Here is a 23,563-nt window from a genome sequence, read left to right as displayed (position 1 = left end):
TTTCCTCTCAGGCTGCAAAATGGGGAGGGGGACCCTGGGGAAGGGAACAGACAATGGATTTGATTTTCCTTTTCCTACAGCTTTCTTTTCTTTTTGCAAACTTTGCAGGATATCTTTATTTCCTGTAGGCAGTGATACCTTTTTTTTTAATATTTCTAACTCATAACTCTAATTTTCCCTTCCATTTTAAAGTGCGGGATAAAGAAAAAGTCCTTGGAAAGAAGAGGGGGGGGGGACTAATGTGCACTTATTTGTTTACATATTCTCCCTCTCGGCTGCCCCTGTCTCCTGTCTAGAAGTGCTATCCAATGACCCCTGGCACTGATTAAAGTTTCAAGATGACCCCGGAGAGCTTTCGTTACACAGGCCGGTCATAAAAGTTGTTTAAATGACTAGCTTATCCAAACTCTGTCCGTTCTCTATGCAGAGTTTTGAGGCAGTTTCCAGGCACAGAGGAGCCCATAAAGAGCAGCTCCACTGAAGGACCTCTTGGAAGTTCTTCCTCCTCATTCTCCTACTCAACTCAGGCACCACCTTGATGTACTTTGTAACTTTGTTTAGCTTAGCATGTGAAGGGAACCCAACTGCTCTATGGTTTGTAAGCCACATGGCTTCTATTTGGCATTTTATTATGAGCTATTTAATACATTCTAGTCAAAATCAACCATATTTTGGTACAATGTGTTATCTTGGAATGCTCTCTCAAAGCTAATCATCACAATTTGTCTTCTGTAAATCAGTATTGAGGGTCTAGTCCAGGGGTGGGTTTCTTGCCGGCGGCGTCCTCGTGCACGCGCGTGGTGCACGCATGCGTACTAGCGTCTGCGTGACGCTCCAGCTGCTCCTGGACGATCGCGCAGGTGCTGTATGCGTCCTGTGCATGCATGGAAGCGCAGAACTCGTCAAAACCGGGTAAGGACCGCAGGCGGGCGGGCGCGCCCTTCGCCGTTCCCGGAAGTTACTTACTTCCGGGTTTGGCGACCAACCGGTTCGCAGGGACCGCCGCGAACTGGTTGAAACCCACCCCTGGTCTAGTCAGGTCTAATGTAAAAGCTGCTTTGGGGAGGAGAAGCTACTCATGGCAGCCATTTTGCTCTTAGAAAGTGCACAACATTGTCTCCAAAGTTTGACTGCATTCACTGACCTGCCCAATGTTCTTTAATTTTAACCAGGAGGTGAGTGAGAAAACCTTCAAGTGTTGGAGAAAGAGTGGTTTGAGTCAAAAACCTTTTTGGAACAGCTCTACATGCACTAAATACTTCTTCTGAAAGTAATATTTGAATTACTTTGGTTAACTACATTCATATTCTCAATCAGTCTTGTAACAAGATGTAGTGAGGGCTCAACACTAAACTGACTTGACTGCACAAGACATGAACTCAAACATGCGTTCTTAATGTTTTGGAGAAGTAGAATAAACTTTGGTTTCAAATTGCTGCCCTCTTGCAGACTTGATTGGACTCTGATGGTCTGCTCACCCTAAAGTTGCCTGAGGTATTTGGAGTTCTAAAGCCTAATTTTCAACTGCTTGTGGCATTTCTAGATGACATCAAGATGTTTGGGATTTTTTAAAAAGTTGAATGGACTGTGGAAACTTATCATAGGCTTTCAAAAATCCTTTAAAAGGGGGCAAAATGAAGAAGTCCATAGCAAGTAAAAAAAAAAACATAATGCAGGTAAGTAATTTAAGTAAGACTATAGCTCTTAATTCAGTTTTGCAGAAATCGTACGCATATGAAGAGGTTTTGAACAAGTGAAATATTGAGAGTGCTCCAACTGTTCACAGATTGTTGTTTCTTAAGGCCAATATGTGTAATAGGTTTACAGGTAATCCTCGACTTACAAGAGTTCATTTAGTGACTGTTCAAAGTTATAATGGCATTGAAAAAAGTGACTTATGACCATTTTTCACAACAATTGCAGCATTTCCATGCTCACAGGCTCAAAATTCAGACGCTTGGCAACTGACTCATTTTTATGATGGTTGCAGTGTCTTGGGATCATATGATCACATTTTGCAACCTCCTGACAAGCAAAGTCAGTGCGAAAGCCAGATTTACTTAACAGTTGTGTTACTAACTTAAGAACTGCAGTAATTCACTTAACGATTGTGGCAAGAAAGGACGCAAAATGGGGCAAAATTCATTTAACAAATATTTCACTTAGCAACAGACATTTGGGGATCAGTTGTGATCCGAAGTTGAGGATTATCTGTATTTAGTTTTGGGTGTTTTGTTTTTTTAATGATTTACATTATGCCTTTGTAAATCTGCCATTCTGTTCAAAATCTCAAGGTGGCGTACATTGTAGTCTCTCCTATTTTTTCCCCAACTAATTCAATAATACTGTGAGGTGGGTTGGCTCCCAAATGACCCAAGGAGTTTCTGTGGCTGAAAGTGGACTGTAACCTAAGTCTTCCCAGTTTTCGTCCAACACTTTAATAGGCTCTGGTTCAGTGGTGGGATTCAGCCAATTCGCACCTATTCGGGAGAACCGGTTTTGGGAAGAAATCTTTTGTTTTTTCCCACTTTACAGGGCTAATCCTGTAAGGAAGGCAGGAAGGAAACATTCTGGTGTTGCTTCTAGCCTAATCTTTATTGCCCTGCTTACAAAAGCTGCCTCTCCAGTTAACCCTTATTACCATTGTAACAACTAAGGCGAAGTGCCCATCGACCTGAGTGACATTGGATTGGCCATGCCCACATGATCACATGACCACTGAGCCCCGCCTACCCAGCTGGTTATTAGGGCAGAGAACTGGTTGGTAAATTATTTGAATCCCATCACTGCTTTGGTCCGTCCTTATTGGATACGTTCATTCAGAGCCATCTCTCAGTGATGCTTTATTTTAAATTTTTGCACCAAGCAGATGAAGGATTGAGCAGCTTTAATAGCACAATCCAGCTTGATGATCCTGTGATGCTATGGTTCTTGACCATGGATGGATGGATGGATGGATGGACAGACAGACAGACAGATATAACTTCTTAACCATTCCTTTCTTACTGATAATTATTGTTTTTCCTGGCTGTTCTGCTTCCCCTCTTTGGTCTTTCTTTTCACTTTAATCTTCCTTCTCCTGGTGCTAATTAGGCTTTTCTGGAGTGATCTGAGAAAGTCAGCAACCGTGTAAGAAACTGCCTTGAGTTGGCTGCATGCCAAAATTATGAAGACAAAGTAGAGCTAAAGCTAGGGATGATGGGACTCAGCATGCTTTAAGTCTCCTTCAAGTGATTTGTCAAAAATCATCTCCTTTTTTGAGTCATCTTGGACATTCTTCTAATCCTCTTGAATGTTCTCAAGGATCTCCCATCAGTCCCTGTTCTGTCCCCACTTCACGGCTCTTCACAAACGGCAAGGCAGGCAAACTTAAAAGGACTTTTCTTCATCAGTCCTCAGCTCAGACTGGCTTCGAGCCCAAAAATAACAGAAATACAGTCTTTGACCAGATAACGTAATGAAAACAAATCTTTCTTACGGCAACTCAATTTGAACAAAACGAAAGCAAAACACTTCTTCCAAAGTCTCTATGAATCAGGGTTACAGACATACAGAGCACTTATCCAAGTGAATCTTACATAAACCACGACTGATGATCAAACAATGTTGTACAAACTCACGAAGGAACGTTGACTCCAGCAACTAGGACGTGGCAGCATCCGTCCTTTTATCTCCAAACTTGCCTCTAACCAGCCCCAGCTGCATAATGAATCTTGATCCCGAAAAAACTCACATCAGACATCTGCTGAGTCACAAGTCCCTAAAGAAGGTGAGGGAAGTGGCCTGGCAATACTGAAAACACATTAAAATAGCTTTAAAAGGCATTCTGTGTTAGGAGATCCTGGACATTATAGTTTGCCATTAGGCTTCCCAATGGGGAATCTACTAGGCCTTCCACCAAGTTTAAATTCTCTCAAGAAGCCGTATGGGAAACAACAACAACAACTCAAAGAGTGGGAAACCCAGCAAACTATAACAGGCAGTTGTATAGAAGAGGACTGCAGTCACCAATGATAATTATTGTCATCATTACCATCATCTCATAATCATCACTTCTCACTCTCACCCAGCAGCCAAGCTTTAAAAGGCCCCAAATCCCTTAGGGGAGCACCAGATACTGTAACTAGTGTTGATGAGAGGAAGTGTTAAGGCTCTTCACCTGAATTCCATGGATTAGAAAAAAGGGAAGAGCAAGAATCCCAAAGTGATGGCATGATGGCCATATAGGTTTTTTAAAGCTGCTTCTAGAGCAGTGGTTCCCAAACTTGGCAACTTTAAGACTTGTGGACTTCAACTCCCAGAATTCTCCAGCCAGCAGCTGCTGGCTGGAGAATTCTGGGAGTTGAAGTCCACAAGTCTTAAAGTTGCCAAGTTTGGGAACCACTGCTCTAGAGGTTTAATATTTGACTGTCCCTGCAAGATCTTCCACCATGTTGTGTTCTGATTGCTTTTCAAAAATATAGACTGCATACCTTGTGCAGAAAGAGAGAAAGAGAAAGAAAGGAGGGAGGGAGAGAGGAATCCAGAGGTGGGTTCCTACCAGTTCGCACCTATTCGGTAGAACCGGTTCGTCAAATCTCCCAAACCGGTTAGAAGAGGTTCTACCAGTGGACCCGGAAAGCAGGCCATACCTACAGAAGAGGTTCCAAAATTTTTTGAAACCCACCACTGGTCCTTGGATATGATTATTCTACACTATCATGCTCCTATTTATAAAACTCAGTGCCTCTGTGAAAGGTGAGGATGACTACTGCGTTTGTGGTGCAATCAGAACATTGCGTGTGTTGAAGTTGTTTTAACGCAAACCAAAGATGCCTTTTAAAAAACAAGTTTACATCATATTCTTCTGCATGCCAGTGCTGTGTGTGAGGTAATTTAAGGTGGTTCTGACAAGTGTCGTTGGCATCTTCATATCCGGTCACATGGGCGGCAAGCCACTCCCACAAAGGAGGCCACACCCACAGAGTAGGTTCAAACAATTTTTGAAACCCACCACTGGAGGAATCTATTGGACATCAATATAGTATCTTCTCTAACTATATTTTAAAGAGTACTAAAGAGTAATTTTCATCTTTGTGAGGCAAGTAATATCACATACTAATTATCTGAATTTTATTTTCTTCTTTCAAATTAACCGAACAACTGTCTATGATGCTTCTGATATAAAATACTCCATATAAAATCATGGTTGTTGAACAACCCATAATGATCTATTTCTTATAGACTTACTATGTGGACTTTCATATGTTAAGGCAAAAACAAATGGATTACAAAGTGCTTTAAAACAATGATATAGCATGAAGTGGGAGCCCAGCCTTAGTATGTGCCAGCCCTCAATAACTGCACTGAGAAAGTGCCTTGCATCCTACAAGTTAGCCAAAACAAACATTTTCAGAAACTTTTGTTCCTTCATATACAAAATTCCTCCTTATCAGAAGCCTGGTAAGTCTTAAAGTTGGGGAGGGGAACTGTACTGTAGAACTGGGATTGAAGAATTAGAGATAACTTTTGGCTCAGAGCGAAGCAGGATTTTTCTGAAACCAGATTTCTGAATAAATAATTTTTTCCTAACAAAACTCATGACAGGAAAAGCCACTTGGGAAGCAATTTGGAGTAGAATAACAGGAGGTGGATTAAATGCTGCTTTCCCACTCCTAATTGCCCTTTTAAAAGCAGTTTTTCTCATGGAAATTGGGTAACACTGTATGCCTTCATGTGACATTTAATTTGGCTCTGACAAAACCTTGAGGGGAGAGCAGGGAATGGACAAAGAGAAGGGCTTGGATTCTTCTTTAAAGGCACTGTTCTGGGGCAGTTGCAGCATAAGGCCATGCTTCCACCACAGAGGTGGGTTCCTACCAGTTCGCACCTATTCGGTAGAACCGGTGTGTCAAATCTACCGAACCGATTAGAAGAGGTTCCACCAGTGGACCCGGAAAGCAGGCCACACCTACAGAAGAGGTTCCAAAAAATTTTGGAACACACCACTGGTCCTTGGATATGATTATTCTACACTATCATGCTCATATTTATAAAACTCAGTGCCTCTGTGAAAGGTAAGGATGACTACTGCGTTTGTGGTGCAATCGGAACATTGCGTGTGTTGAAGTTGTTTTAACGCAAACCAAAGATGCCTTTTAAAAAACAAGTTTACATCATATTCTTATGCATGCCAGTGCTGTGTGTGAGGTAATTTAAGGTGGTTCTGACAAGTGTCGTCGGCATCTTCATATCCGGTCACATGGGCGGCAAGCCACTCCCATCCGGTCACATGGGCGGTAAGCTACTCCCACAAAGGAGGCCACACCCACAGAGTAGGTTCGAACAATTTTTGAAACCCACCACTGTTCCACCATCTGTACCAAGGTATCTGGAGTCTGAGAAGAGGTAGAAAGGGTAATACTGAATGGAAGGATATGGGCTGGTGGATAACATAAGCAGCAGGAAGAAGAACTCACCCAACAAAAAGAATTTGCAAGAGAGTTCAGACTCATGGACAAACGCATGAAATTCTTCATTGGATTTCATAACATGTCATTTCAAACATTTGTGCATGAGTACACACCAACTTCTCATCCAGAAAATCTAGGATGTCCGAAAGAAGACTTCTGGCTACCTTCGAGATATCCTGGAGTTTAGGTGATGGAGGGGGCAATCGTGCAGTGCCATGCTGATTTCTGAAATGGCATCATCTCATAATAGTATACCTACTGCATAAAAGAATAGTGTAGGAAGAAGTCAGGTGAAACTCTTTTTGCACTGCTATCAGCGCAAATGATGGCAGCAGAAACCTAAAGGTTCTTTATCTAGCAGCAATTAACTTGAACACAAGGAAGACTGGATCTGGTGTTGCCTTATAGAATTACCTTATCTAGCACTTTTATTCCTTCTTCAAAGGTGCTGGGTGCTGGTTTCTCCTTGTCCCTGTATCTGCCTTCTCGTGAAACATAAGGCAGTAGTCCTCTTGCTTTTTAAGGAGATGATTTCACTGGTTTCATGGTTAAAATAGCCCATATGGCTGATACAGCCAAAGGATAGCAATAGCAGTAGCAATAGCAGTTAGACTTATATACTGCTTCATAGGGCTTTCAGCCCTCTCTAAGCGGTTTACAGAGTCAGCATATCGCCCCCAGAGTCTGGGTCCTCATTTCACCCACCTCGGAAGGATGGAAGGCTGAGTCAACCTTGAGCCGGTGAGATTAGAACCGCTGAACTGCAGATAGCAGTCAGCTGAAGTGGCCTGCAGTACTGCACCCTAACCACTGCGCCACCTCGGCCAGCAGTACGAGAAGCTTGTGGTCTCCTGGGTCTTTGGCTCCCTGTATTTCAGTCCTTGTCAATTACAATACGTCCCAATGCTGATTTTGTTCAGGATTTGAAGATTTATAGCATGACGGGCAGTATATAAATTTAATAAATAATTAAATTAAATTAATAAGCCCTAACAGTATTCTGTGCATCTTAACATACAGAAGACCGTCTGGTCACGAACGCTTCTCACCACGGCCAAATTGGGTTCTAACAAAAAAAAAAAATCATATTTTTTTTCTGCAGCCGGTTTCCCCTCCCACGCCTTTTTTTTTTGTAAGCACCAAATTTCCAAAATTAGGTTCAGGTCACGACCAAATCGGTTTGCGACCAAAGTTATGGAATGAATTATGGTCATGACCAGAGGTTCTACTGTATACCATAATCATGCTGGCCACATGACCACAGAAATGTCTTTAGACAACACAGCCTCCCTTGGCTAAGAAATGGAGATGAGCACCTCCCCCCTAGAGTTAGACACGACTGGACTGAAAACTTTTATCTTGACCTTTAATAAATAAACCAGTGCAGTTCACAGAACAGAAGGGTAACATACACAGATTTAGGGACACATATAATTGCCCTTGCCACTGTATTTGCACCAACTGAAGCTTCCAAGTAATCGTCAGGGGCAGCTCTTTGTAGAATGCATTATAGGAAGATGATCAAGGCGTGACTGACTGCCATAGAGCACCTGATTCAGAAATGGGCACAACTCACACATAATTCAAAGATGTGCAGAGGCCCATGACTGCCATTTGTTCTTCCAACAGTTGTGAATGCAGAAGGCCCTTCAGATTATGCGCCTATCAAAGAGGAACCATCCAACATGTGATTTGAAATTGTTAACATTATTTAATGTATAGTTAAAGCTGATTCTGTGTGTGTTAAAGCATCATCCTAAGAGTTAGTTTCATAACTTCGATTTCCATTGCCATATACTGGTGTTGTCATATAACTCCTTGTGTAGTGTGGGTCACCCATGGCCCAGTGCATAACAGGGCATGTGCAGCCACACTGAACCACATAGGAAAAAACAAACTCCTAAAGAACATAACATCCTGATAGTTCATAACATAGCATCCTGATAGTTCACTCTAGATGTGCCTTACCAATGACACCCAGGATTTGACCATATATAGACAGAACTTCCCTGAGCAGTAGATTAGCAATTGTAGTTTGACAGGCTGTCTTAAATCACATGTTGATTGCTCCTCCTGCCTTTGTCCTATCTCAATAAAAGGGGCTCCCAGACCCCCAATTTGGGTCGCCTCATCCCGAGAAAGCTCGTGTCCGTGTCTTTTCTCAACATTGGCCTCATGAGCGAACCATGGGTACATCACATACTGGATATTGTCTTCAATGAATAAAAATAGTAGAGGAAGAAAGACCAGGATACCTTGAGAAGAAAATGCAGTGGATCTCATCACTGTACTCCAGAGTTATGTAAAAGAAGGGACATCTTGTAAGTGTCATGTAGGCATGGATACAGTCTGACCTGGGGCGTGCATAAGCACACCAGTGTGCCTAACATCCCTGTCCTACTGTCCCCATTTATTAGTACCCATTTCCTGTGTTCTTATTCATGTTTATTCTTATTCCTGTTATCTTGTACATGAGTGACAACAATAAGGTGGCGCAGTGGTTAAATGCAGCACTGCAGGCTACTTCAGCTGACTGCAGTTCTGCAGTTCGGCTGTTCAAATCTCACCAGCTCAGGGTTGACTCAGCCTTCCATCCTTCCGAGGTGGGTAAAATGGGGACCCGGATTGTTGTTGGGGGCAATATGCTGACTCTGTAAACCGCTTAGAGAGGCCTGAAAGCCCTATGAAGCGGTATATAAGTCTAACTGCTATTGCTATTGTTAAATTAAAAAAAACATGGTTAATATTACTGGGTTACATTATGTCTAAGGGCGCATACTTGGTTCCTGCCAGGATGTGATCCTCATTATATTTAAGTGCTCCTGCTTAAAAAAAAAAAAAAGATATTGGTCGAGTCGGTCTATGTTTCACTCAGATCACATTCTTTGAAAAAATCCCAGTTAGTGGCCCACACAAAAGGTGGCTATTTGGCTAGCAATGGCTGCAGGCGGGATAATGCTGGATTAGATGGAGTCCCTGCCGTACCAAAATTCCTCCCGTTTGCCTGTGAAGACATTGTTGGGATTTATTTGTGGGTGCACAGGAGCCAATCATACATGCCCAATGAGTGACAGATGATTATGCCCAGCATTATTTTAATATTTCCTTTACATTCATTGTATGTGGAAATACATAGAAGAGAAGTGGGGGTGGGCTCTGTATCCAAGGTTATCTGGAAGAATTTCCTGGGGTTTAAGGGGACCCTGCCTTCAGGATGAATGCCTGTATCTGAGTGTGGAAAGAAGCGCTGGAGAAATGTCCTTAATTTGGTAAATAGCCTGGCAGCATCCAACCCAGCCTGAATGAGAGGGGAAGACAGGATGAAACAGCCTCCTCCCCATCCAGAGCTCCTTAATTAAATGCATGGCAAGAACCAGGGGAAACACATCTGGTTTCAATCTGCACAGCCTTTGATGGCATCAGATGTTCTTTTCCCAAATCGGGTTGGGGGTTGGAAATCTTGGCCTGCCTGTGGCAGCTCTGAGCCCAGGCTGGCTCCTATCACTGAACCACAGGGGCCCTCTCTCTTTCCCTGCCATTGGTTGACCTTTAGAGCACACTCACTCCCCCTCTGCACTCTTACTCTCCCCATCCGGAGAGCACTCAAACCCAGAGAAAGAAGGTCCATGTTTTACCTGCTTCTTCCCTGCCTTTTTAAAAATAACACAAAAAAAACATCAGTTTTGGACAAGTCCACATTATTTTGGGGCTCCATATTTAAGAAATTGTCTTCGTAAAAAAAAAGCACTGAGTTTGATGAGATGGGAGATCAAATGAGAACCCTCTGCAATTCCACTGTTGCATTGCTAGGTGCGATGAAGACCTTTTGACTGAGAAAAGTGTGTTGGTGGAAACACATGCCGTACAAAACCTTCCACCACAGAATCAGAAATGGCTGCAGCTCTTGTGTTGCTGGTAGATCTGCTATGCAAAGCCTAGTTTCTTGCTAGGTAAAAATTGAGTAGGCAAGAGAGCAATTTCCGGAGTCCTTCGGGATTGGGTGGCATACAAATGTGTACAACAACAACAACAACAACAACAATAACAATACTAATAACAATAATAATAATCAGTGGTAATTGGCACACTGGGTGCTATTCCAAAAGCACTGGAATTACATTTAAAACAGTTAAAAATTGACAAAATCACCATCAGTCAAATGCAAAAAGCCGCACTGCTTGGATCTGCACGCATATTACGAAAATACGTTACGACGTCCTAGGCCCCTGGGTGGGGCCCGACTAGTAACCAATGCCAAATCCGGCGAAACAACTGGCCGCTGTGATACAATTGTATAATAATAATAATCAGTTGAAGAAGAAAAACATGCACTGGCTGATTATTTAAAAGAAAGTCAAGAACATCTATTAATCGAAGTAAAGAACAAAAATCTACTGAAGGGAAGGCCCAACAGACGAAACAAGAATACAGAAAAGATGTGATAAAATCAAGAATGGAGAGTTGGCAGAACAAAGCACTGCATGGCCAATTTCTGGAAAAAATAAAAGATAAAGTGGACAGTGAACAAACTTGGTTATGGTTAACAGCAGGTACATTAAAGAAAGAAACAGAGTCACTAATCCTGGCTGCGCAAGAACAAGCTATCCGCACAAATGCCATCAAGGCCAAAATCGAAAAATCCTCTGATGATGCCAAATGCAGACTTTGCAAAGAAGCTGATGAAACTGTTGATCACATACTCAGCTGCTGTAAGAAAATCGCGCAGACTGATTATAAGTTGCGGCACAATTCAGTAGCAGAAATGATCCATTGGAATTTGTGCAAAAATTATAATATTAAAACAGCAACAAACTGGTGGGAACATCAGCCTGAAAAAGTCACCGAAAATCAGATGGTCAAGATCTTGTGGGATTTTTGCATACAAACAGACAAAATACTGGCGCATAATACACCAGACATCACATTGGTTGAGAAAAATAAGGTCACAATCATAGACATCGCAATAACAGGTGATAGCAGGGTCGCCGAGAAGGAACATGAAAAAATTGCAAAATACCAGGACTTAAAAATCGAAATTCAACGACTATGGCACAAACCAGCAGTGGTAATTCCAGTGGTAATTGGCACACTGGGTGCTATTCCAAAAGCACTGGAATTACATTTAAAACAGTTAAAAATTGACAAAATCACCATCAGGCAAATGCAAAAAGCCGCACTGCTTGGATCTGCACGCATATTACCAAAATACGTTACGACGTCCTAGGCCCCTGGGTGGGGCCCGACTAGTAACCAATGCCAAATCCGGCAAAACAACTGGCCGCTATGATACAATTGTATAATAATAATAATAAGAATAATAATAATAATAATAAGAAGAAGAACAACAACAACAACTTGAGGCAAATCAGCCATTAATTTAATATACAGATAGGCACACAAAAACTATATGGTGTAATAATTAATGGGTTGTGGGTTGTATCTTCCGTCTGTGTGAAAACACACGATGTTAGGCATGCACACAAATTAATAATCTGCATGTTCTTATGTTAGCTGTTAGCTTATTCCTTGGCCAAAAATGAAGGGACTGGATTTTGTCTTACTTTAAAATACTCCTACTCCTGTTATTCTATCAACATGTTTGCATGTGATTCTCACAGCCTCATGTTCAAAATGGAAAGCCTTTGTTCTAGAATGGCTCTTTTCAGCTTGAATGTGGGAGCTGATTCTGGGTTCAGGTGAAGCAAGAGAATCTCTAATTATTGGATACTTAAAGCAATACAGGCCCCCCCTCCTCCCAGTAATCAAAGCACACCCCAGCATTCCAAGCCCTTCTGGCACTTGGGACAGAAACCCCTGAAAATGCTTCTCTTTTTTTAGTTTCAATATAAGGACAACCATAAATAACTTTGCCTTGCTAGGCCTCTCCCAATACCCCCAAAGCACTCTCTGAGCAGGATACTTCCAATTAGGTGTGTTGCAACAATAATGTAAGAGCCTTATTTTCCCCAACAGTTTTCCTTCAAAAGGGTAGCCAATTGCTGCTGGAGAAATGTGGGGTTCCTGTCTTTATCTGTAAATTGTTCCCTATTCCCCTCACCTTTAGATTTTGACAGATGTATTTTGTGGGATGATAGCTGCTGTTGATCTGCTTTTCCCGAGTTTCTCCTTGTTCTTGTCCAAAGGCATGAGTTGTCTCCCAAATCTGTCAATGAGCAATTTGGGGATTTCCTTCATAAAAGCACCACATTCCTAAATAGCAAGACAGACCTGGTCCTGAAAGGAAGTGCAGAAAACTGCACTCTGAGTGCATCAGAAACTCTAGCAAATGCCACATATTTAAATGTTTCAAATGGCTTAGAGAAAAGGTTGAAGATAAAGCTTCCTCTGATATGGATGATGGGCATGTGACTCCTGCAGTACTGATGCTAAGTCATTTCTCAGTGACAACGGCTGGAGAAGGCAAAGGGAAGGCTGCAATGGTGTTCCTCTTCTGTTGTGGGCACCTGGAGAATTTCTCCTGCAATAGAACAGGTCTTTGTAATGCCTAATGCATTTCAACATTTACACGTAGGACAAAGAGAAAGAAAGAATGCCCTGTCGAGGGAAATATTTTACATTCAGCTTACCGGAATGATCCAACAAAAGTTCCGCTGTTTTTATCACCACTGATTTTAATGGATCAATCTCTCTTTTACTGAAAGTGATGGGAGTTAAGCTTTGGGTAAATTGATGCTGTTGATACCTCCTTCTTTGTATCAACACAAAACAGTGCTCTCATAAAAGAGCAAATCTCTATCCCATTTCTGTTGCTACTTCCTGCCACTCAAGGTTTGGTTCAGATTGTTAGAACCACCATTTTTTTTAATACAAATTTATTGGTTTTCTATTTTGGCTTTGCTCTGGTCTCTCTTACTAGCCAACAGAAAGAGATCCACTCTACTTGGCCATATCACAGGTAAAATAGGAAATTAAACACATGGGAAGATGACTTCAAATCATAAAGTCCTTAAGAAGGATGCAGTGCCAAAAAGACTCTATTTGGGCAGAGAATCCAGAGACCATACACTACAGAAAGACACCAGGACAGAAGCACAAGAGAGGAGACAGGCCCTGTCATAATTGGTGCACTAAGTCCTCTAGGGAGAGAGTAACATTGACTAGTCAAGGAGCAACCAGATCTCTTTTTTAGGGGGGGAAAAAGATTAAAACTGACAGCTATAGGAAACATGAAAATAATCAACATGTTCCCATTTAAATATCCTTCTTTACACTCGAGATGTTGGGGAGAGGAAAAGCAAGGCTGTTGGATCACACCAGTTTCACAAAGCCAAGGTGGCGCAGTGGTTAAATGCAGCACTGCAGGCTACTTCAGCTGACTGCGGTTCTGCAGTTCGGCTGTTCAAATCTCACCGGCTCAGGGTTGACTCAGCCTTCCATCCTTCCGAGATGGGTAAAATGAGGACCCAGATTGTTGTTGGGGGCAATATGCTGACTCTGTAAACCGCTTAGAGAGGGCTGAAAGCCCTATGAAGCGGTATATAAGTCTAACTGCTATTGCTATTGCTATTGCTACAGCTGTGCAAATGCCAAGTTGTTGAAATAGCATCTTCTTCTGTAAATAAAACAGTAGACCTTCTTTTTTTTCCTGCTTTTTCCTTTCCTACCTGGTGGGAAACCAGAAGAAAAGTTGGCATTAAAAATAGGGAGGCCAATAAGGGTGGAAGGGGAGGAAACCGATATGAAAGGAACTCCGGAAACCAAGTACTAGCGGAAAGGACAAAGGCTGTCAGAGAAAGAGTTGCAATGGGAGCTGCCCAGGGACAAGTGATCAGAAGGGAGGAAACAAGCCCACGTGCTCCCAACATACCCCAAAGTCACCTCTGTTGGTCAGAACTACAATATCTACCAGAACATTGGTTGTATCATAGATGTTACCAATCTTGAAACTGTCTTGGTTTAACAGAGGGAAGCAATTTTTAATGCGGCAAACAAAACGACAACAACATAAAGTAACGACTTTAATAGACTTGAGCCTAGTGTGATTTCTGTTGATTCCATGTAGTTTTCTTGGCAATTTGTTGTTTCTTCTTTTTCTTCTTTTTCTTCTTTTTCTTCTTCTTCTTCTTCTTCTTCTTCTTCTTCTTCTTCTTCTTCTTCTTCTTCTTCTTCTTCTTCTCCTCCTCCTCCTCCTCCTCCTCCTCCTCCTTCTCCTTCTCCTTCTCCTTCTTCTTCATTTCCTACAATCCCGAGATTTCCTAGTGGTCTCCCATCGAAGCTCCAAACAGGGCGAATGCTATTATCTACAATATCTTTCTCAAGATTCGTACAGGTCGGCAGGGTGCTGTCATTTGCTATATACATGGCTATTTTAAGGCGGGGGCTGCAGAGAGATCAGACCAAAATGTGTGAGCCAAGAGCCAGTCTGTTGTTGTCCCAGGAAGCCTGACTCTGAGTCGTTCGAAATGACAGTTGAGCAAAAGGCCCCAAACAAGACCTTTTCACTGAGCCATTCATGTCGGGATGCACTCCAGTGCATAATGGACTAGATCAGTGTTTCTCAACCTTGACAACTTGAAGATGTCCGGACTTCTGGGAGTTGAAGTCTGGGAGTTGAAGTCCGGACATCTTCAAGTTGCCAAGGTTGAGAAACACTGGACTAGATAACGCTATGAGCCGAGATGGCGCAGTGGTTAAATGCAGCACTGCAGGCTACTTCAGCTGACTGCAGTTCGGCTGTTCAAATCCCACCAGGCTCAGGGTTGACTCAGCCTTCCATCCTTCCGAGGTGGGTAAAATGAGGACCCGGATTGTTGTTGGGGGCAATATGCTGACTCTGTAAACCGCTTAGAGAGGGCTGAAAGCCCTATGAAGCGGTATATAAGTCTAACTATTGCTAACCCTGTATTATATTTCCCCCCTCGGCTAGGTCGAAACCAAACGCTCGTACGCGCTGTTCCATTTTCCTCTCCTTTGTTTTAGCGGCTCCGAAGCAACACTTTGGGGGGGCAAGAAGGGAAAATATGTATATTAAAGGTCTAAGAGAAGTGAAGTTGATTTAGCCACGCCCGGCATGCTTTCCTAAAGAGCCCCCCGCCCTCCCTCCCGCCATGCAAATGAGATTCCCCGGCAGGACCTTCAACTAATCTTCCTCCAGCCGTTAATTAGCAAAGCAAATAAGCAGCCGGGCTCGGGAGTCCTCTCCGGCGTCCGCCTGGGCTTCCCAGCTTTCGACTGGCGCGCGGGGGGGGGGGAGTTATTGGCTCTTTGCGGGGAAATGGGCACGCGCGCGCGTTCGGGGGAGGGGGGGAGTGGATCCCTAAATGCGAGGGTGGGTTCTCCGAGGCCGGGCTGGAAGGGGGGAGGCGGGGGCGGTGGGGGGGGAGGAAGGAGGTCTGTGAAACGTCAGAAAGAGCACAAAGCCTTTGCCACGTAATTAGAGGCTCCTGTTAAGTCTGGCTCTGCCCTCCCGAGGGCCCTGGAGCTGCCCCGCCCGCCCGCTTGCCAGGCTGTTCCAAGTGGCAGAAGGAAGCCCAGCGGAGCTAGCGCACTTCCCCCAGGCAGCCCTCTTCCCTCGGCTCGCGGGCAAGGAGCTCAGCTGCGCCGCTAAGCCGGCGGGAAGCCTCGGCAAGACGTCTGCCCCTGGGCGCCTCGGTTGCTCGCCCGGCTATCCAAGGAGCGCGGCCGGCTAGGGAGACACAGGCGGGGTGCACGCTTCAGTCGACCTTTGCTGGGGCTGAAGAGGCGCAGGACGCGGCTGATCCGCCGGGCTTTGGGCCGCTCCGCGCGGCTTCCCCATCTTGAGCAGCCTCGCGGTCCCGGGAAGCAACAGTGGCCGGCGGGCTTGGCCGGGCGCCTTTCGTCCGGGACTCCGTCCGTCCTCCTCTGCCTTGGCTGCCCTCCTCCTACACGGTCGGGGGAGGCCAAGCCATGACTTCCAGCTACGGGCACGTCCTGGAGAGACAGCCGGCCGTCTTAGCCACGCGCTTGGAGAGCCCCGGCAACCTCGACAGCCTGCAGGCAAAGAAGAACTTCTCGGTCAGCCACCTGTTGGATCTGGAGGAAGCCGGCGACTTGGTGGCGGCTCAGACCGACGAGGGCGTCGGGGAAAGCGGCCGGAGTCTCCTGGAGTCGCCGGGGCTGACCAGCGGCAGTGATACTCAGCAGCAGGACGGTAAGTGTGTCCGAGCCGCGGCTGCGGGGCCGCGCGCTTCTCCAGATCGCTCTTTTGCCCTCCCTTTCGGATGGCTGCGGAACAAACGGTCGTCTGACAGCTAAGCATCGATCCAGGAACCCGGCTTCTTAGACACGCACGTGTACACCCACGCGTGACACGGGCGTTTCCCGGGCGAGAGAGAGAGGAAGGATCAAGCCGATGCGTACGCGCGGAAACCATGCTGCTCCGTTTTTTAAAACGATGCGTTTGGAAGGGGGAAAGTCTACCCATTCCAGGGCTTTGGGTATGCGGTCTCTGCCGGTTAGCAGGAACAAATTACCTCCTAATCGCGTTCCCACGAACGTAGTTTCCCTTTCTTTCCTTTCGTTCACGAATCCAGACCGGTTTAATCATAATGACTCCATTCTGACTTCGCCTACACTGGCTTCGCAAATTCACGTCCCCACTTTCTTCACATTTTGTGGCGAGGCGTGAAACGATAACGGGGAGCCAACGAGAGAGAGAGGGAGAGAGAGAGAGAGGGAGGGAGGGAGGGGGAGAGGGAGAGAGGGAGAGGGGGAGAGAGAGAGAGAGAGAGAGAGAGAGAGAGGGAGGGAGGGAGGGAGGGAGGGAGAGGCAGAGGGGGAGAGAGGGAGAGAGGGACTTTTTTCTCAGGTTATAAAGGCTCCTCCAGTCCTGTGAGAGGCGGCTTACAATCCAAGAAAAGGGGAAATACAGGGCACCTTCAGCTCAGGGATATTAAGGATAGGAAACTTCCAGCGGACCCACCCGTTCGCGCCCCACAGTTGAAGTTTTAATGGTCCTCGTTTTTTTTGGAGAGGGTGGGGGAGTCTTGGCGGACACCAGGGACTTACTTCCAAGTAAGCATGCACAGCATTTGGCCATCAGGCCGCAAAGCTTCCAGGCGCGCGGCCTCTTTCCCGGGCAAGTCCTCGGCTCCAAGGATTTGGGAATTTGGAGCGAGGGCGCCAGGCGCGCTCCTTCGAAAAAGTCTGGCCTGAGTCGAAGTGCCCCTCCGAAAAGTCTATGAAGAAAGACAAGCACCCTCCCCAGGCAGGGATCGGTGGCCGAGTTGGGAAGGAGGGCAAAAAGTGAGCGGCTCCGGCGAGAGGGGCCCTCAAGTCTGTCCTTCAAACGTGCAGCGTGAGTTGAGTTGAGTTGAGTTGATTATATTTCTATGCCGCCCTATTCCCTGGAGGGGACTCAGGGCGGCTCACAACCAAGGGGTGTGTGTGTACAAATAAGAAAAAAGAACACGAAAAAAACAATACCACAATTTAAAACACTCAACAACCATACCGTTCGAGGGGGGGGGGCAAAAACTCATTAGCCCCAGGCCTGCCGGAACAGCCAGGTTTTAAGGGCTTTGCGGAAGGCCTGGAGGGTGGTGAGGGTCCCAATCTCCACCGCCGAAGGCTTTGCTGAAGCCTCAGCGACCCTCGGCTGGGGGGGTTGGAGGCCCAAGGCAGACAGATGGCCGCTCAGTTGCCGGAAAAATTGAAGTTGGGTCCCTTCTTTTTGGAAACACTCCAGATCCGCCAGGAGCTGCTGCTTCCCGCCCACCCAGGGCCCCTTCCCCGGCCTTCTGCTGCAAATCGCAGACCAAGCCGGAGCGGGAGACTCTCTCTAGGCATCAGTTCGAGCCGTCAAGCAGAGCTTTGAGGGGCTTGTCTCGCGGGCCCTTCCTTGCTCCCCTGAATCTGCCTTTCTTCCGCTCTACCCCCCCCCCCCGGTGCTTCTCACCGAACCCTTTCAAAATCTGTTTCCATTTCTTGACCAGAAGAAATGGAAGCATTTTTCAGTTTCTTATTCAATCACTTAACAACACCCGGCTTCATTCGGGTGGAAACGTTATCAATTAGGAAACGTTATCAATCGCTAGTGAGGAAACGGGGTGCCGCTTCCATCGATCTGCCTTGGCTGCGGAAGGGTGGCATGTATCCTTCAGGGCACCTTCAGCTCAGGGGTATTAAGGATAGGAAACTTCCAGCGGACCCACCCGGTCGCTGCGGAAAGGTTGCATGCGCGACCCACAGAGGTTTTTCTCCAACCTTGGGAATGGTTTTGAGGCCTGAGCGGAGCGAGCCGAGCCCCAGGCTGGCTCCAAAAGCTTCCCCTCGGCTTGTGCCCAGAGAGTGAGTTGCCTCTGAGGGATACGAAGCCGTCTCGCACCGCTCCCCTCGATGCAATCGACTCACTTCCGACTCCCCTGGCCTGTTGCCCTGAACCATTAGGCCGACCAGAGCAGGCCGCCTTAAACCAGGTCGGTCTCAGGAGTTTTAAGGAAGACGTTCCACTATAATAGGTGGATTTTCTTGGAATAAATCCATATAAAGCCCTTCATGGTATTGGACCTGGGTACTTGAGAGACCGCCTGCTGCTAATTACCTCCACTAGACCGATTAGATCCCACAGATTAGGCCTCCGAATTCCATCCGCCGGCCAGTGTCGACTGGCGACTACCTGGAGGAGAGCCTTCTCTGTGGCTGCTCCGACCCTCTGGAACGAACTCCCCGTGGAGATTCGAACCCTCACCACCCTCCAGGCCTTCCACAAAGCCGTTAAAACCTGGCTGTTCCGACAGGCCTGGGGCTAAAGAGCTGTTGCCCCCATCTCGAATGGTATGACTGTCGTGTGTTTTAAATTATGCATTGTTATGTGTCGTTTTTTAATTTTTTGTCTGTATCCCCCTTCCCTGGTTTGAGTTGTGAGCCGCCCTGAGTCCCCTTGGGGGAAAAGAGCGGCATATAAATATAATAAACAAACAAACAAACAAACAAACATTGGGACTTGGGAGTCAGAAATGAGTGTGCGATAATAGAGATTCTTCCAGGAATAACTTTCAGTACTCTCCAGAGGTGAAAGGCAGCCCTGGAAGTGAAGTCTGGTAATAGTACTTTAAAAAAAAAGGGTTAAGTATCATCTCAAGGAATCCCCCTCCCAAAAATAACCGACTGGGAATGAGAATGAGGGACTAGAGTTTGGAGGACCAGTCGTGCTGAAGAGGAGAAGCGTTTCAACGCCACCTAAATTCCCTGCACAAAATGCCCCCCCTCCCCCGGTTTACTTTATACTTTATAGGGAGGGGAATGCTACTTTGGTCTCTTAAATCTGATCCGTCTGCACTTTTGAGTACCCTTGAAATGTTATTTGAGCGTCAGAAACACAGGCTTAGGGGTCCTTTTCGATGAAGGGAGTTTTGGCCAGAATGTAAAAAGCAGAACTCCCAGTAACTTACTGTTTTACTGTACGTTCATGTCGGTGAAAAAGGGGAATCACCGACTCGAGCAAGGTAAGGGAGACTCCCGTTATGCCGTCCTACTTGCTGGACAAAGCCGGCAGATTCGGGAGAAAGTCGGGCTCTCTAGGAGGACTATTAGCCAGCCTCTGGTCTGATGTAAAGCTTTTTTTCCCCGGAACTGTCACAAAGTATGTCCCGGTGGGATTAGGAGACCCAGCGGAATGGGGCACAATGGTATCCTGCTAAGGTTTTCTGTGTAGGATATTTGAGCCGTTAACTTTTTGCTACCTCGTGAATTTGTGCACCAGGAGACAATTAGCACCGCTCACCAACTAATCAGCTAAGCCAAACCCTGCGTCCCCATATAAGGGGGATGTCCGATCTTGACACTACGGTCCTTGAAAAGAATCTGCTCCTGAGTGAAGCTTCTTTCCAGCAAGCGGCTTCTTCTTTGTCCCCTGAGAGGGAGGGAGGAAGATCCAGGGGGGAAAGACGCACCCAAGGAAAGAAAGACCATAGACAGGGCTATGAACCATCGGCAGAAGAAGAAGGGGGAAATGGGGGGACGGGGGTGGCGGCGGCGACGAGCTTATTGGTGAACTTCTGTGTTCTGGGAAGACCCTCATTCATCCTTCCTGGGGAAGAGGGCATGCCGCCTCTTTCTCCCTGGCTAAGAGAAAGGGAGGTCTTCACCCCAGCCGTTCTCCTTTGCCCAGGCTGGAAGCTTAGATTAGCGAGGGAAGAGGTCGGGGAGAGGCCTCGTTGAAGAAATGATGGGAGGGCGGTCTTGAGGGTCCTTCAGGGATGGAATCGATTTGGAGGGATAGGAGTCTGAGTTGAATAAACGGATGCATTGGTTGATATTCCATCACTTAAAAAAAAAAAGATAGTTTCCCAAAGATGTTGTGACTTTTGGAGAACTAAATCAGAAAACTTGGAAGAATGAAAATGACCTGACCGCATCTGAATTTTGAATTCTTTATCCTCTTCTTTTCTTCTCAGCTTTCCTATCTTGCAGAGAGAATTTTATAAGACTGGCTTGAAGTTGCAGTTCTCTCTGTAGTTCCCTATTCATCCCGATCACAGGAGGATGAATTATTTAGCTGTTGATGAATTGCGCAGCTGATAAGGATCTTTCCTTCGGGCGCAGCCGCACATCCTCAGAGGCAAAGCACAAGAAAAAGTTACATAACTTAAGTCTTGGGGACTCTGAGCCAGCCGCAGAACACCTTCCTCCAGGACGTTAAGGAAGGAGTACCAGGCCTAGAGTCTCTTAAATGCATGACTTTCTCACCTACTAGTAGCGAGAAACATCCGCTTGTGAATAGCAGGTCTGAAGTTAATCTGGCCATTTGACAATTAAAAGCGAAACAACTCACTAGGTAAAAGGAATCCAAGCTCTTTTTTTTAAAGAAGGAAAGCTACCACTGAACAATGAGTTGGTGTCTTTGAATTACATGAATTACATTCTAACTAGAGCAAGGTATAAGCAGGTTTGACTCAGTTGTCGCCCGCAAATATACGTTTGCCCATTTGCAGGTAACAAAGTTTTTGGCATTTCTGCCTGGATTTAAAAAAAATGTTTATGATAATTATCTGAGTGATGAATATCTATCTGAATGAAAGGATATTCTAGGACAGTGTTTCTCAACCTTGGCGACTTTAAGTCCTGTGGACTTCAACTCCCAGAATTCCCCAGCCAGCTGTGCTGGCTGGGGAATTCTGGGAGTTGAAGTCCACAGGACTTAAAGTCGCCAAGGTTGAGAAACACTGTTCTAGGACCTGATGGAAAATCCTTTCTATCTCAAAAATCCTTTCTATCCCCGGCGTTCTGGATTCCGCCAATCAAAAAATGCAGTTATGGATTTCAGATCCTGAGGGAGCCTGATTTGCTTTTCCTATTGTCTCTTACTGCAAAGCTTTGCCATCCTCGCGTACACAATGTCAATGAGATGGGGGGCGGGGGAGGATCCTTTAGAGCCCATGGCAATTATTCAGATATAAACAAAACAAACAAAACACAAGTTGTCGAGGTCAACACACATTTGCTTCGCGGGAGTTTTTCCAGAAGGAATTAGCATACCCCTGGCAGGTCGGGAGGATTGCAATAATCGTTGCAGATAGTTCAGCGCTGTTCATTATCTTACTTCAGAACCACTTTCCTGCCTGTTAATTAATTAAGAAGCCCTTCAACATTCAGCTTCAGCAGATGTCTGGGTAAATGAAAACTTTGTTGGAGAACACTGGGCTGCGGTCCGAATAAAACCAGAACATTCGCCCTTAAGGAAATAGTCTTGGTTACCCACTGAAATTGATCCAAGTGATAGCGATTGGGTCAGAAAAAAAAACATCTGGAATTGGGGGCAGGGTGCCTATTTACCTGATGCTTCTCTCCCCCCCCCCTTCTAAAATATCAGCTCCTGATTTGGTTATTAGTAACTGTTATCCGACCTGGGATTAGTAACTGTTATCCGACCTCCACTGATGGAAAAGGTTCTTCCCTTTTAAGTGTGAATTTGTTTTGAGTGAGCTATTTAGATCCGATTTATTTTATTCCTCTATTAACGGGTGAAAAAGCAATGCCCTTGACTAAAATCCAGCCTTAAACTAAGAACTTTCATTGACTGCGATTTAAAAGCAGTTGTTTATTGGGCTAAAGAGGGTTAAGAATGAATAACCTCCCCAGCCTCTTTTGCAGTACACATTAATTTGTCTGCGATTTTCCTTTTAAAAGATTTAAGGAGTGCGATACTTTGACTGCCACCCAATCTGGTTTAGGGAAAACGGGTGCTCTGCATTGATTCCAGTGATGGCTTTTTTCCACATAGGATTTTAAGTGCGTTCTACAACTGAGCTGAACTCTTTCTCGAATGAATCGATTCAGATCCACATTCTCTCATCAAGCGGGATCGATTTTTGTGCGGTAAATGGTGGTAGCGTTTAGAGGAATGGCTTAATCGCTTTGAAGCACTCCGAAATATTCTTTCAAACTATAAATACCTCCACAGTACTTTCACAGGAACAAGGCCAGGGAGGCAAACGTGCCGCAGCAGTCCCGGATAACGAATACTTGGTGTTTTTTTTAAGATTTAGATTTTATTTGTGATTTATAGGCCGCCCTTTTCCCTGAGGGGACTCAGGGCGGCTTACAATTCATGGGAGGGGGAGTGCAAGACAAAACAAGACAATGCGTGAATGAGAAAAAAATAAAGCAATAAAACACAACTTTCATTCAACAGTGTTGGTCTCTGCTCAATAGTACGCGCGTAAAAAGAGAGCACACACTTCTAAAACACACACAGATTAATAGCAGTCCACCTCGTGGTTCCCCTAAATCCAACAATTCCCCCCTTTTTTCACTTAATTTGCAAAGGAAACGGGTTTCAAGGCCTGCAAGGGTAGTTTCTCTACCGCTTTAACGACCGAGCCGTATTTTTTACACCATTGGCGTCTCATTTGATCCAAAAGGAAGTTGCTTCGCTTTCTTTTCAGTTCACGGCACTCGAGGATTTGCTTCGAAACGCTGCCGATCCCCAGTCAGATGCGTTGGCCGAGGCAGGGCTATCTTGATCTCCTCGTCCTCAGCATCTCCGCTCGAGATGAGGAAGGCACGAGAGCCCCCTGTCCCGTCCCCACCCTTCCTCCGCTTGTCTTGAAGCAGCGGCGGGAGGTCTTCTGTGTTTTAGGGAACATTGGCTTCTCTGTCCCCCCGCTTGCTCGGGCGTAGCCGGAGTT

The 23,563-nt window shown here is 45.6% G+C and overlaps 1 protein-coding gene across 2 annotated transcripts in view; it reads left to right on the top strand.

Moving 5' to 3' along the window:
* Window positions 1–15,866: 15,866 nt before the first annotated feature.
* Window positions 15,867–23,563, top strand: part of PRRX1 (paired related homeobox 1) — a 90,469-nt gene continuing 82,772 nt past the window's right edge. For both annotated transcript variants that reach the window (XR_004256144.1, XM_032226148.1), the window contains exon 1: window positions 15,867–16,584. Coding sequence is in view for 1 of the 2 variants with exons in the window: in XM_032226148.1 (XP_032082039.1) it covers window positions 16,341–16,584 (244 nt within the window). In the remaining variant the exon portion in view is untranslated. The remainder of the gene's footprint in view (window positions 16,585–23,563) is intronic.

Source organism: Thamnophis elegans, chromosome 11 (assembly GCF_009769535.1).
Source record: "Thamnophis elegans isolate rThaEle1 chromosome 11, rThaEle1.pri, whole genome shotgun sequence".
Taxonomy (NCBI): domain Eukaryota; kingdom Metazoa; phylum Chordata; class Lepidosauria; order Squamata; family Colubridae; genus Thamnophis; species Thamnophis elegans.
The sequence above is the reverse complement of the archived record's forward strand: the minus strand, read 5'-3'. Positions and strand labels throughout refer to the sequence as shown.